The sequence below is a fragment of the Astatotilapia calliptera genome, chromosome 1 (assembly GCF_964374335.1).
Source record: "Astatotilapia calliptera chromosome 1, fAstCal68.1, whole genome shotgun sequence".
NCBI classification, from domain to species: domain Eukaryota; kingdom Metazoa; phylum Chordata; class Actinopteri; order Cichliformes; family Cichlidae; genus Astatotilapia; species Astatotilapia calliptera.
This window is the reverse complement of record NC_137422.1, coordinates 29,107,369-29,122,529: the sequence shown is the minus strand read 5'-3', so window position 1 is coordinate 29,122,529 and position 15,161 is coordinate 29,107,369. Positions and strand designations below refer to the sequence as shown.

General features: G+C 40.0%; 1 protein-coding gene across 2 annotated transcripts in view; it reads right to left on the bottom strand.

Moving 5' to 3' along the window:
* The window catches only part of tln2a (talin 2a), a 102,383-nt gene that overhangs the window by 42,766 nt on the left and 44,456 nt on the right, over positions 1-15,161 (bottom strand). For both annotated transcript variants that reach the window (XM_026172046.2, XM_080299909.1), the window contains exons 3-14: positions 11,974-12,145; positions 11,040-11,137; positions 8,697-8,826; positions 8,383-8,535; positions 5,639-5,781; positions 5,178-5,305; positions 4,960-5,023; positions 4,747-4,851; positions 2,295-2,450; positions 1,400-1,501; positions 904-980; positions 8-188 (exon numbers count right to left, since the gene is read on the bottom strand). In XM_026172046.2, coding sequence (XP_026027831.1) covers positions 8-188; positions 904-980; positions 1,400-1,501; positions 2,295-2,450; positions 4,747-4,851; positions 4,960-5,023; positions 5,178-5,305; positions 5,639-5,781; positions 8,383-8,535; positions 8,697-8,826; positions 11,040-11,137; positions 11,974-12,109 — 1,473 coding nt within the window. In that variant the 5' untranslated portion in view covers positions 12,110-12,145. The remainder of the gene's footprint in view (positions 1-7; positions 189-903; positions 981-1,399; positions 1,502-2,294; positions 2,451-4,746; positions 4,852-4,959; positions 5,024-5,177; positions 5,306-5,638; positions 5,782-8,382; positions 8,536-8,696; positions 8,827-11,039; positions 11,138-11,973; positions 12,146-15,161) is intronic.

Below are 15,161 nucleotides of genomic sequence, written 5' to 3'. Positions count from 1 at the left end.
TCATTACCAGTGGTGGCATGTGTCCACGGTGCATCTGACCCATTGTGATCTGCTGCTGAGGGGATGGCATGGTACCCATGCTAAGTGATTCTGCGCCGATTGAGCCAGAGCGGATCACCCCTGGCAGCGCCACAGAGCCGTGCTCCACCCGGCCCATACGGTTAAACTGCTGCTGAAGGATGGTGGACCTGCAAATATGATGCATGTAAAACATTAGTCTTCTCATACGTGCATTTGTGACTGTGCACAAAGCAGAAAGATACTGAAAAGTCTTTGCAATGTGTACATCTGGCAGACAAAGGTTTGTTTTGTTTTTCTGCAGATAAGGCCTTCCAGAGTTTGGCTTACTATGTCTTTGTAATATTAAAGACGATTGCCTACAGCCAGTGAACAAGTCTGGATAAAAGCGGGCGAAGGAGGAGAAAAAAAATACAATAACAATTGCAACAAATACTCTCTCGGTTGAAAACAGGAAAGCAATATCAACTGAGGCATGAAAGGAAAAGGACTTCAGTTACACGCCGAGAGTCCACTGTGGCTCGGTGAGCTAATATACATCTAATAAGGAAATGTTCAGACAGAGCCTTTGCCTGTCCGGTGCAGCAAAATTTCCTCACATAATGATTATCTTTCAGGATAAGGAAGTGAGGTTCTGCGAGATGGATGTCTGAGCTGTGGTCACAGGCGGCAGAGAGACGGAAATAAAGAAAGACTTAATCTTGTGCTTTGTTCAAATAATATGAGAACGCCTTGTACCGTGCTATTGTGCTCACAGTCAAAGCATCATCATACGACCGTTTATACTCAACATATATTTGAATACAACTGGGCTTAAATAAAGACTGCTGATTTATGCTAAACAGAGGCTACATTGCCACTTTTGTTCAGCAGGAATGCACATACTTTTTCGGGGATACAGACTCCTCGAGCATTGTTGACTCCTCGTCACCTTCTAATCCAAAGCGATCCTTGCTTTGCTTCTGCAGGAAACAAAATAACAGAACAAAAATTTGAGTGACACTGAATTGCACACTTGCACAGGTTCATGACAAATTAGGTCATTCAGAGTAGAATACAACTAAACCTTGAACACACCTGTGATGGATGGTATTCTAACCCCCAGAAAAAGGAGGGGACGACAGTTCTAATGCCTATAATAGTGATAGGTAATTGTGTTAACCATGGAACCTCAGCTGTTCACTCTAAGCTTTATTACCAGCTCCTGCTGTATACCGGTGCCACATGAGCCTTTCCACATGTGCTTCTTTTTTATTTAAATGGAGCTGTATGACACAGTGGCTGGGCTGTGTCTAGTATCAACAGATGTGAGAATTCATTTGTCACAGGAAGATATTGATTCGCGAGGATTCATCAGCATCTCCAGAGATAAATGTCTCACCTTTTTGAGAATGATGTCGATGTAACCGGCAATGAGCTGGGAGATCTGTTCCCCTTCAGTGGTCTGTACAGAGTAGTAGCTCTCTTGGTACTCCCCAAAGTCCTACACACACACACACACACACACACACTTCATTGTGGATTGTAAGGAAAGTAACCACTGCAGAGTGCGCTGTGCAGGCTAAGGATTTACTGCAAGGATTAGAACACTGGTTGACATCAAAAAGCTGCAACATACAGAGAACTGGATTAAACCAACAGCAATCTTGGGGTAGACGTTTTACAGGACACTGAAGATTTCTTTCAGCGGAGCATTGCAAAGGTTACTTCCACATGTATTGTTTAAAAAAAGGACTAAGTAAAATAAAGAGTTCTTTACACTCGCGCACTTAAAATGCTAAACCTTTCCACCATGACATCTTCCGAAAGCTGCAAATCAAACCTGAAATCACAGCGTCACGAAAAACACGCGGACTAAACGGCAGAGCACTCTGCCGAATTAACAGCAGGAAAGAGGCTGGGTTAATTTAATTAAGATGTTGCGTCTTCCAGACCTGCAAGATTAGACCCATGTTGCTGACACAAAGAAGGGATTTTGACACTGACAAAAAAAAAGAAAAAAGTCTGTTCAATATCTGAAGTGCACCAGGGCCAAAAAAAGCCATGCAGGCTGAGCGTAACAGTGATTGTTTGCACCGCAGGAATCGTTGGGTTTACCGTGAGCCTGTCACTCTTATTTAGCATTAGCGACAAGATGCTCAGTGCAAACAGAATGAATAAAAGATAAAACACACCCCCCAACAGAGCCAGCATATCATGAAGTATTCAGAGCTCCTGCTTTCTGTAATAAATGTGCTACAAGTCTTAGGCTTAAAGGTAGAAAATGTGGCTCTTACCAAGGTGAAGCTCTTGGGTGATGCTGCCCACCTCTTCACAGTGGTAAGTGGCCACTCTTGAACTACATCTTTGGTCTTCTCATCCACTCTCATCACAGACTCTTTTGTGATACCCAAAAGCCGCGGCACCAGTTTATTCTTGCTCTTCATCTTTTCCTGCAAAAACAAATTTGAACCATGTAAACTTTACAACACTGTCAAAAACCACAAAATATAACTGAGGGTATAAAGTGCGATCAGAGACATTTGAAGCACAGGGCAGATTAACAAGTTAAGCAAATCATGTAAATTTATCTTCCTCTCAGCACAAAGGTCTAATTTTTCTGTCACAATGATATGTCAAGATGGGTACTTATCTGTTCAACCAGTGGGGGGGAAACGTTAACTTTTCCCAGCTAGCAATTAAAATGTTGCATCTTAAATCTTGTCTTTATCTGCCTGTCAACATCTTTCAACCTCCTGCTAGATCTCCTGTATTCACTAAACCTTTAATGTTATACTTAAGTTGCTTCCTAAGCCATGAAGCATTACATTCCTCCCCCCCCCCCCCTTTTTTTCTCTTCGATGGAAAGAGCAAACATTTGTTCGGGAGCTGCAGTTAGAGAAGAGACACAAAGTGATGGACTGTGACACAAGGGGCAAAGAGGTAAATTGTGCAAAAATCCTGAGGGGCCTGTAAACTCACTGGGGCCTCTGCAGGTTATAGGTTAGAGACTATCGGCGGATTTTTTTCCCCCCCCCCCACGGTTGTTTTTAAAATGTTTCTGCTCCGTAAAATTAACCTTAATGATGACAGACAACAAAAGGTGAGCAGATATAATGGCTATCTATATTTTTATGTATAGAATAAAGGAATACACAAGCCACTCGCTAAAAGCTATTGAACCAATACAACACAGTAAGGCTGTTCAATATAACAATATATATCAGATGACGATATAAAAACGTTTGTTTCGTGGTGTCGCAAAATGAACTGTTTACAGCAACATTTTTTCATCGTTTTGATGGTCACTGTAGTGGCTATATTAATTTCTTAAAGTTCTCTCTTTCTCTTATATTTAATATAACCACACAAGCGCCTGTTTTTATGCGTTTTGGTTAGCAACAAGGACGGTAAAACCACCGCGTGTCCGCTTGTTTATGTTCCACATAGACCTTTCACAATGAAGCTCAATATCCTGTTGAGACTTTTCAAAATAAACTGAATCACGTGAAAGAGCAGATTATTTACGGATGAGAAGTAAAAAAAAAAAAAAACCTCACAAAGAAAACGGCCGTTACAACTTATGTCTAAAAATGTATAGTTTCATGCATGTGTTAAAGCACTCGACTGCAGCTACATGACACGCAGCTGGAAACACTTCCCGCAAGTCGAGCTGTCCGAGATTCACAGAATTTACAGAAAATGTTACATTTTTGTGATTTATATCGTTATCGGGATGATAGAATTCTTACATCGGGATATGAGATTTTGGTCATATCGCACAGCCCTACAACACAGTGTTTTTTTGTTTTTCCTTTTCAAAAAACAAAAAAAACAAGATACAATTTTGCTCTTTATCCTTTTGTGATGAAAGCTATTAATGAAAAGCGCAAGTGACTTGTCCCAGTAATACCAGGAAATATCCAATTTTCTACTAGAGCGCAGCGAAGCTGACAGGAACAAATGATGCAAATGGAGATTTCCATTGCAGGATGTCCTCTTTGTGACTAATTACGTGGGGGGAAAAGTCACTCTGATACTCTTGTCAGAACAGTTTTATAGGTACTGCATTTGGAAGTCTGCAAATTGCTCCCATCAGCTTGTATCTGTTGGCAGCTGGACTTCTTCAAGAGATTCAGTATCGCTGGTTTACCTGTGCAATGTCTCCTTGTATATCTCATTCACTCCACTTCCTCCCTACTCACTCTGAAATAATCTTAGTGCCACACTCGGCTGCACAGACAACATTTGGTTTCCTTCCAGGAACACACTGAACTCCCTGCAGAGGAGGTGCTGCCAGTGTGTGTTTGTATGTGTGTTAGCGAGAGAGGTGTGCAAGGGGAAAATGCATGGCAAACAAATCACAAAAGGGTTCTTGCTTTTGCACGCAGCGCATTCTTTCATCTTGAAATTTTGGTTTTTTGCAACAGGTACTCTGCTTAGTTTAAGGTGACATAACGAGCTGCGAGAGTTCAAATAGGAGCAGACAGTTTATACAAGCGGAGTCCACCATCAGCCTCTTTATCCAGTTAGCACCAAACCCAGAGGACAGATTTCATGCTGTGAAGATAAAAGGCTCCGACTACAGTTCGGATAATTCCAAAATCTGCTTCCTATTACAATAAATAAAAAAATAAAAAGGCAAGTAGAGAACTTGAGGCTATATTTTTACTTTTTGAAGGAATAAAATAGGGCATTGGTACTTCAAACATTTGGTAAAAGGACAAATGGATGATTTTAAAAACTTACCTTGACGAGGAAGAAGGAGACGCCGTATGTCCGCAGAGACCGCGCCAATTTGACATACTTTACTTTTGCCTCAATCTCGGTCATCTCGCCACAGTTCTTGTGCTCCTGCAGGTCAGATTTTTCATGTATTGATTTTCAGAACACTGAAAATCCCCCCGTTTCACGCTTGTGCACCAATGTGTACATTTATCAAAAGGGACAACACGAACACACCTGGAATATTTTCTTTTCAGCTCCTCTCTGCTTTATGTACTCTTTGGGTAGAAACTCTTTCAGGCTAGAAAAGAAAGGAAAAATAAGAAGCTGAAACTCATGAAAAAAGTCTGAACTCTCCTTTTGTTGTTTCCTTTTCTGTTTATTTCTGACAAAAAGAAAAAAAAACCCTAATATTTTACAAGTTTTTCCACAGACGTCATGACACAGATGCTTACTCCAAGAATCCGGGTTTGTGTTTATGCTCTATGTGAGGTCCAAACTGGATCTGGGCCTGAATCCCTCCAAACTCGCAGGCCTTATCAAACGAGACCGGGTGGGAACCGTTCAGGATATCATCTCGAGCCTAAAAGACAAATTAAAACGGTCAGTAATTAACTGTAGACATCAAGTTTATGACTTTATTTTCCACTGTATCTGTTTTCTAGACTTGCATAATTCTTAATTGATCAAAAAAAGCCAGCCGTGTGCACATTTTGTAGCTGCTTGTCACCATTAGGAGACAAGAGAAAAATGGATTTTACTGCATATCGTCTGCTCACATCCTGTTTTACTCAGGAGAGGAGAGACACTCTTATCCGAGTGTCTGTTTTTGACACTGGCAAACTGCTGCTTCAACAGTCATGAACTGCTGAAATGAAAAATGAGAGGAAGACATATTTAAAAGTAAGTTCCAGACCTGTACGTAAAGCAGGTTGAGTTGAACTGGGTCTCTGGAGTCTACATTCTGGTCAGAGTAGAAGAACTTGCGTCTCAGGAGAAGAGTCTCGTTCTCGTCCACTCCCTGCTCCCTGAATGTTCTGCTATGGTCCAGCCAGTTCACTAAAAAAATTAAAAAATAACAAGTTCATAGAAATCTCTTGTTAAAGAGGCATAGGTCTATTGTCTTTATTTAATGTTCACCATATACAATAGCAAGTTTGTTTTGTGTGTGTGGTTTATTTTAGAGATGGCACGATACCACTTTTTTATGTCCGATACCGATACCGATATCATAAATTTGGATATCTGCCGATACCGATATGAATCCGATATAGTGTTTTTTAATCAACAAAACTGTTTTTTAAAATATCTTGCTGCATTTTGCAAGTCTGCAAGTTCATACTCAAGTTTAAAACAACAACTACACTAAAGCTATTCTGTTATACCTGTATACAAAAAAAATATTTCATAGTTCAGCAATACTGATCAATCTAATAAACTTAGACCTACACCATCCTCCCTATTCTGGTATTTTAAAGAGTACTTAGCGTAAATATTAAGCAACCTAACTAATAGGGTTCCAACTCCCAGCAACAACAAAAATAAATAAATAAAAAATAGGGAACCACCCCTCACGCTCCACCTCATGATGCTTAATCAACGTAATCAACCTTAATTTGATGCAGTGTGAAAAAAAATGCACAGAAATCAATTATTTTTCAAGAAATATTAAATAGATTCAACATCTTTCTTCAACAAAATTGCAGACTGCACAGATGGTACCTTCCCAAAGGAAAATGTACTATAGCTTACTAGGGTATATATATTAGACTTAATAGTCACTATATACAGTAATTGACTTCTATTCATTTTACATCAAATTAAAACTTTGGGTGTCAGATAATTATTTATTAAAAGCTAGACATTTTAAATGAGAATAAGAAAGAAAAGTATGTCTTTGTGCCCCCTTTTCCCAGTTAATGCCCTATCGGCCCCCCTGGCTAAACTTTGCTAGATCCGCCCCTGCACAGTTACCAGCCGTCAGCTACGTAGAAAAAGATCCTGGTGTAGAAAGTAATATTAAATAAATTGTAACAACAGCTTATCAAGCTTAAACGTGCTGCTGTTGTTCAGCCGCTGGTTTGCTCTTTCTGGCGCAAAGTGGACCAAAAACAAACAAGAGAGACGGACTCACAACAGAAAAGCCGATCAGCTGATCATTAGCAGTTTCAGATTGAAGTAGCAGCCGGAGAGCGAGAGGCAGTCGCTAGTTAAGCTTAACTGGGAATGCTTTACAAACATTCAGAGATGGACTTACACACTTGCTTTACTTCTCTCGGGGATAACTTTGTCGGAGATGAAATGCCAGGTTGCTAGCGAAGCTCCAAATGCTATCCAGACCACCGACAGGTCCCGCATGCCACAGCTGCTCTATCACGTGATGCATACTGCTCCGACGTTCTGAGGCGAGTTACGGCGTGTTGCAAGTTTTGTGAGGTGCTTTCGTGATATTTAATGGATCGGATTACATTTTTTTATTTTTCTCCGATATCCGATCCAGTAATTTAGGTCAGTATCGGACCGATACCGATACGTAATATCGGATCGGTCCATCTCTAGTTTATTTATTAATTTTTTTTTTACAAGTATTTGTTTTTGATAAACACCAAATTGCATCTTCACATTCGTGGCTGGAAAAAGCAAATGTAAATACATTTTGCCCAATTAAGAAAAAAAAGGGCCACCTGTCATCTCTGTAGCAAATTTCCTCATTTGTGGCACGTGGCCCTTTTTTATAACTCAACTGTTTAAATTGTGCGAAAGCATAAAAGTTCTGCAGTGTTAGGGGCGTGGCTGCTTTAAGTGGCAGGTGGGTGCTGAAACAGGCAGCTGCTGTCTGCTACGCTGTAGCTAAACTCATAACAGTGTTTGCAGTGCTGGAGGCTCACTTTGCAGTTAACTGTACTACAAGCCAGTTTAACTATTTACCTATATGTTACTTAGCACTAATAAACAGGTATCTGTGGCTATGGATCCACCTTGCCACCCAGGTTTGGTAGGGCTGCATATTCCTCCAAATACCGTAACTTTTGGCTTCTGAAAGCTAAGACGGCTAAAATGCTAAATTGAGGTTTAAAGATGGGACTTCAAACCTGCTGTTCATGGTGGCTCCATCTTTGTTTTATATACATTATAAGCTTATGGGACAACAAATGCTGCAAAGTGAATTTATGGACATTTATTTGGATTTGACATCAACTATAATTACCATAAATTAAACAGACTATGGTCCCAACCAGACTAATCTACATCCCCTTATTCTTGAAATACAAGCAAGTCCATCTTTCCTGTCTCTATTCAGTCCTTCCCAGGTGAGGCTCACCTTTATTACAGAGTAAGGCTTTAATCTTCTGCTATATGTGAGGGAGTAAAAAGGGAAGGAAGCAGTGATTTTGCACACAGGCACAGAATAACAGCTGCATTCCTATCTTGGATGCAATATAGGCAGGAAGTGAGATGTTTTGACCTGGGATCAGGAGTTTAGATTTAGTACTCCCACATTCCAGTGAAAGCTGGTAGATATCGCAGAGAGCTGTGAACGTGGGCTACTAAACTGCCGCTTTCCATATATAACATGTTTCTGGTAAAAGACTTCACTTTAAAAAAAATAAAAAAAAAAATAGGGAAAACTTGTGTTTTCATTTTCTTTCTTGAACTCACAGTCATCGTCTGTGTGAAGCTTGGCTTTCAGCTTTTCCATCTTCCTCTCGTCTCGCAAAAGTGTTCTGTCTTTCTTCAGGGTACCCATGCCATCCTCCTTCTTCTCCTCCACCGTCTCCTGGATCAGAGAGTATTCCTCGTAGTTTGTAATGCCTGGGGAAAGAAAGGATTCCCATCAGAGATAGGAGGAAAAGGATTTCACATGGAAAGATTATTCTTTTCTTGTGTGTGTGTCCATAAAGGTTCAGCACAGATTCAACAGATTTGTAACACAGAGAGGATTGGCAGCACAAGAAAACAAAGATATGATGTACCTATTCTACTGCATATAGTCACAAGCAGCTCTCCCACTGTTTTGGAGTCGTCCACCATGATAGTTTTGACAGCCCCATCCAGCATTTTAATTTTCTGTGGTCTTTGCTTCTTCTTGTATTCAAGAATATCCTGGTTGAAAACAAAAAAGGTAGAGAGACGGGGAAAATGTGAGTAAAATGAAGAAAGAAGAATGAAGGGAGAGAGAGAGAGTCAAAGGAACTACTTAGAAAAAGATCACAAGCATCCAGGTTGCGTAGAGAGAGGGGAGAATAAAGGCCAGAAAACCGTATTTAACGGCTGCCTATCACAGCCTGCTGCTCCCCTCCAATCTCAACAATGAGACGAGATTTGGTTCAGAATAATTGGTCACAGTCATGCCTTCTACCTGGGTTGCCTTTGGTAGATTTAAAGAGGAGAAACCATTTAGAGCTGCAAAACCACAAGCACAAATGTACCGAGGGGCTGTGATATGCAGTTAAATAGAACACCAGAGTGTATCAGGCCTTTGGCAGTGAGAATCAGAGCCTCTGAAACAAGCTGGCAAGCGATCTAAAGCTGGCTATAGCACTTCTTTAAGGATCGCTTTTAAAATCTTCTTTCGATGTTCTCAGTGTCTTGGTTCCCAGTTTTAGCTTATGCTTTTATTTTCTCGGGGTGCTTCTTTGTTTTGTCTTCCTGTGCATGATGTGTGTCTGAATGAGATTTTTGGCAGCTGTTTCAATTTCTCTTTAGTGAATTTATGTCGATCGAAAATGTTTTTTTTTTTTTTTTAAATCAGATAAAATGTTTAAATACGCTCAAACAATGAAGCATTTTGCTGATATATTCAACACTGCAAGGCTTTAACTCCCACTCCCAGTCTTAATGCCAGGTAACAGAAGTATTGTTAGCAGAGGCGGGAAGTAACAAAGTATCAAGACTTTGAAATTGTATTTAAGTAGAATTATTTTGTCCTTCCTACATTATAAAACAAGTACCTCTAACTTTGTACTTCTTATATTTTGAAAACAGGCTTGTTACATTACATTAGGTAACATCTGAGGGGAGATATTTCCTGCCATTACACACATTTAAACAAAACTAGACAATATACTGGTGGATCAATCGATGGTTACGCACTTAAAGGGGAGGGTGAAAAAGACAAAAAACAGGAAGAAAAAATACATAAAAAATACACAAAATGATATGACTTATTGTACTACACTCAGGGGTTATGGTCGCAATACTTCTGATTCTAACTAGCACTGCAGAAGAGGAGTGCGCATGAAGGGAGTAAACTCTTTTTCTTTTAAGTGACGGGTAATTTCAGATTTCTGGCAGCTCACCAAATATCAGCAAACACACAAAGTGCTGGTCTGTAGTTTGTCACACAGTGTGTCTGCTAACTAAATGTTCAGCTGCCGTATTTCCCAGGAAGGGAAAAGAATGAGCTCTAACTTTACAAAGAGATGGAAAGATATAAAGCCGGACAGCAGAGGGAGAAGGCAGCTACTCCAGGACATTTGATAATGTGGAAATTTAAAGCCTTTTAAACACATATGGGATTTATAGAATAATCTTGCTTTTTTCATATTGTGAAATATTCTGCAAATCAAATTAAAGTGCAAAGGTTTCACTGATCTGTTTGCAGTAATGCACCATGTTGGATTGGTGCAGCAAAGCTGTGCTGTTCATAGTCAATGTTATGTTCCATTGAGGGTAAATTATATTTAAGTTGATGATGCTGATTAGATTCACTCACTAAATTCCACCTTTATGGGAAATCAGCCATGATAACTCATATAATATCTGCGTATATTTGCTCAGGTGTGGTGGCAAAGTCACTCATCTATAATGCAGGCAAAGGCAAAGAGAGTTTTTCTCCGCTTCAGTTCTACTTAACAGATGTTCAAGCTGAATAAATTCATTAGAATTCGAATTTAGGTTGAAATGAGATTCACATTCCTTTGTATTAATATTATTTTTTATATTAGTATGGTGTTATTATGGCAGGAAGTTCAGTTAGCCTTTTATTTATTTGAGTTAAACCAGTACTTCCAACTTTTACAACTGTATTTTTTTATTTTTTTTTTAAAACACAAGTATCTGTACCTCTACTTAAGTGAAGAGTGTTTGTAATTTTGCTACCTCCAATGATTAGAAAATGTGTGAGACGCTGGGACCACCAAGCATCAGTTTATGCTGTTTATGACACAGCGTTATTCACATGCGTGCGTGCGTGCGTGCGTGCGTGCGTGCGTGCGTGCGTGCGTGCGTGCGTGTGTGTGTGTGTGTGTGTGTGTGTGTGCGTGTGTCGCCCCCATGATGCCAGTTATCCATAATTCACGGTTACATTTATTTACCCCATTGCGGAGCATGTAGTAATCCAGCGTCCTTCCAGATTCCAACCAGATGCCTTTTCTGGGGTCTTCATCCGAAAGAAACAGGCCATAGTCTGAAGCTGTAGCAGTGAGAAGAAACAACTCTACTTTAGACATTAAAGAACTGAAAATGACTCCCTAGGCCAGGATCAGATTAAATGACATCAACTCTATAATGACCCCTCTATGACAGCATTCACCACATGTTCTGTAACAATGGTCATAAGAGCGCAAGGCAAGTCTGTAAACATGGAAAATCAAAAGAGGGATGATGACTTTGGTGCTGCTGAATGGAACAGATAAGTCAGACCTGCTACTTGTGTAAAATGGAAAGCTAGCATTGGGGTCATGGAAGTAATGGCAAAAATTTCAGATTCCATGGTTGCTTAATTCAGTGGTTCTTAAACTGTGAGACTAACTTTGCAGAGTAAAGAGCCAATGAAATTAATTTTAACACGAATGTGATTTATGTAAAGCAAATTAAACACGATTTAATTGTCATATTGACATTTCAATCGCTGGATGTCAACTTGAATCAGTGATTGATACACAAAAACAAGCTGTTGTGTTTTTTGGGGGGGGAGGGAGGGAGGGTCTGAAAGAAGGTTCATGTCTGAAGAAGTTTGAGACCCACTGACTTAATCAGAAGCAAAGCAGCCAAAATTGTGACATAATCTAATCCAAGCATTAGTTTATTGACTGCAATCCAATTTAAAGCAGTGTAAATGACATATAAACCTACCAAATGAGACTTTAACGTCTCTACATTTTGTAAATCAAATATTATCTAAGCCACATTTCCATCATATTGCTTTTTGCTGCAAAAGTCTTCACCACAGCCAGTAAAGTTTATACTTCTCTCTTTGTCTTTACAAAGAAAACCAAGTTTTTGCAACCAAGTAGAGTTAATTCTCACCCTGTCCAGTTTGAGCCTCTGGGACCCTCTCTCTGATGATCCTGCAGGCATCATAGACAGCTGTGGAGGGCTCAAACTGCATCGTCTTCACAACGTTGCATTGCCGCACGCAGATTTTCAGTGACAACGCCACCATCTTGCCAGGCGGTGCGGGCGAGCGCTGCAGCTACACCTGGCAAAAATCAAAGAGGTTGAGTTTATTAACAAGGCGCGAGTCTCAAATTTGAGCAGAGGGAAGAAACTCGTTGAACAGGATAAAAGAGCCAGATGGTGAAGAAGAAGAATGCCCCTTCAGTTGTTTTGGAGGGGAGGGTCTCTGAAACACAAATCTCTCTATGCTGTTTTTATATTCTAATATTTCTAATATATCCAGTGTGGAACCACTGTGGTGCTTCATGCACGGGAAAATGCATAACCTAAGCTCTTGTAGTATATCACTCTTTCATAACACATACTTAAGGAAAACATCTCCTTGCACCATCATAAACAATGAAATTTTCATGCTTCATAAAACAAAAAGGAGCTAACAAATTTATCACTTTTTGAAAATGGCCCATCTGGTCCCTGCTGGGGACAAAGAAAAAGTCTCTTCTCTGTGAAAGATTTAAAACTAAAGCAGAAAAGCAGCAACAACAACAACTGGAAGCAGAGAGGCAGCTCTCTACAATTGTTTTCATACTAGGTGGGTAAGTCGTTGATGTTTCTTTGCCAATGGGGGGGGGGGGGGGGGGGGGGGGGGGGCAGCAAGAAAAGCCTGCATGAAATTTCCTTCTTCAGAAAGGAAACAGAGCAATTTCCAACTTATCTAAGATAAAGTCAACATGAGTCCTACATTGTTGAAATAACAGAATGCTTGATGTTCTCTTGCAACACGCAAACCAACAGTGTAAGAAAACACACGCTGTCAATCATCTGTCCATTCATTTTTTTTTTAAAAAAAGAAAAGAAAAGAAAGACAATACTGAGATGAAATAATGAAAGTCCTCTCACACACTGCTGCATTTTTATCTTAGATGCTATAAAAATGCTTGCTTTAACAATAGTTTTCAGCGTGTAACGTGCAATTTTAATCCATCTTAGACAGTTTTATGTCATTAGAAATGCACGAGGAGGAGGAGGATGCTCGTACACTTTCAGATTCAACACTGCTGCGATTCACAACTAAAACAGAGAAAAGGGAGAAAAGAGCCGTGACCTCGCTGACAGAGCACATCCTGTCTGTCACCAATGAGAACATAGGAATACCCTGTGGCACAGGAGAGTCAAAGGTCAGAGGTTAGCCTGGGCCATAGCTGAAGTACACAGGCAGCTTCCCCTCTGCTCCGCTGGCCTCTAACCCTGACTCAGACTCTCAAAATCTGGTTCCTATGTGAGATTAACTCGCACAAAGGATTGGAGCGTTCGTCTTGCACCATGTTGACATGTCACCGTGGTATTCTGAAGCCGGTAATAACACAGCCAGGCATTTTTCAGATATGCATCTCAAGTTGGGTAAAAAAAAAAAAATCCATTATGTTAATATGTGTTGTGTCTCAGTTTAGCACTTGTTAAAATGTTCTATTAACAAACCATTTACGCAGACTTTCAAGCCTGTACATTCCTTATTGCTGTGTATTCCGTCTTAGTCAGTCAAGCCTTTTCCCAAACCTCCTGCTGATAGTTCCTGGAGCCAATCCAAACACTTCAACCGCTAACAACTGGCTCCTACTCAAAATATAAGAGTGTCAGATCATGACACTAGCAAAAACACCATCCTAAAATAGATATGAGCTGCTATTCTGGTGATCGCCCGCTAACAAACAATATGAAAACATCTGTCTTAAAAGACCAGTTATCAGCTATGAAAAAACCAACAAGGTGAGCTTGTGGGAACCCTGTCAGGGCTGAGGGTGATTTACACGTATATGAACAGATTTCTGGAATACTACAAATTCTGCATCGCTGCGTGAAGCATCAGCAGCATCTGTTTCAGAGTCACGGTCATGATTGTTTTGGGGTCTTTTTTTATATTCCCTTTATCTGCTAAGCTTACAGTGCTTTCTAGCTTTTTGCCAAGAAACAAACTTTACAGAATTTCAGAAATGTAATCATCAGCCATTAGTGGAGAAAGATGAACAGGAGGAAAAGATAAACATTAACCCCATTTCCAAAAAAGTTGGGAATGCTGCGATCACAATAATAATGGAACCAATGATTTGCTTATAATTTAAAATCTTGATCTGGAATATGGCCATGTTTCCCACCAACCTGCATCCATAAGAACAACGATTCCTATACTGACGTGATGGGATTTAAGCTGCTTGATATGGAATTTCAAAAGTTTCTCTTTCTTCTAGTGCGGTCAGCGTTAATCTCGTTAAAATGACGTTAACGCCATAACCGCATTAACGCGGCAAATCTCTGTTAGCGAGTTAACGCGGATCGCCCCATGCGAGTGCTGCACGACGTCAGCGCGCTTAAGCTCGTTAATACGTTAGCGCTGTGCAGCCCCTGATGTCATTAATGTCATTTTAACGACATTAGCTGGCAGCACTACTTTCTTCATATCATTCACTTCATATGTATTCAGTAAAGGTTTTCAGTGGATGAAATATCTGGAATCGCTCCAGTCCTTCAATTGAGCCAGCCCTCTTCTGCTTCCAAGGAGCCAGAGTTTCTTGCAACCTTTTAAAGTGCTCTTGAGCAATAGTTCAAAGTTTTTCTTTGGACATTTGCTACTTTTTCACACCAGTGATTGTAATTTTCTGAAGAATTTTTAAAATTCTTTTTATTTAAACAACATTCAAGCATTTCTGTAAAAAGGTTTGTAATATTACAATAAAAACTGTGACAGGGGAAACACAAGTAGATTCAGCCAATCACTAACAATAAAGGAGGTATGGCACCACAAGCACAAAAATCCATTTTTGACTGCAACTTTATGCATTTTCCCTGTTTTGAACATTTAAACTGTAGCATAACACATCTTATTAGTGTCAACCATGCTGCTGAAATGTTATTCTGTGCAGTCTCCCATTTCAATACAGGTGGCAAACCTGGCGATGGATAAGCACAGTGAATGCACAGTAAAGCCACACACCGTTTGGGTCCCGAGTCAAATCGGAAACTAAAAAAAAAAAAAGAAAAAGAAAAAAAGAACACCCACACAATCGGCTCACACAAAATCCTTTTAGCCTTAGCAGTAATAT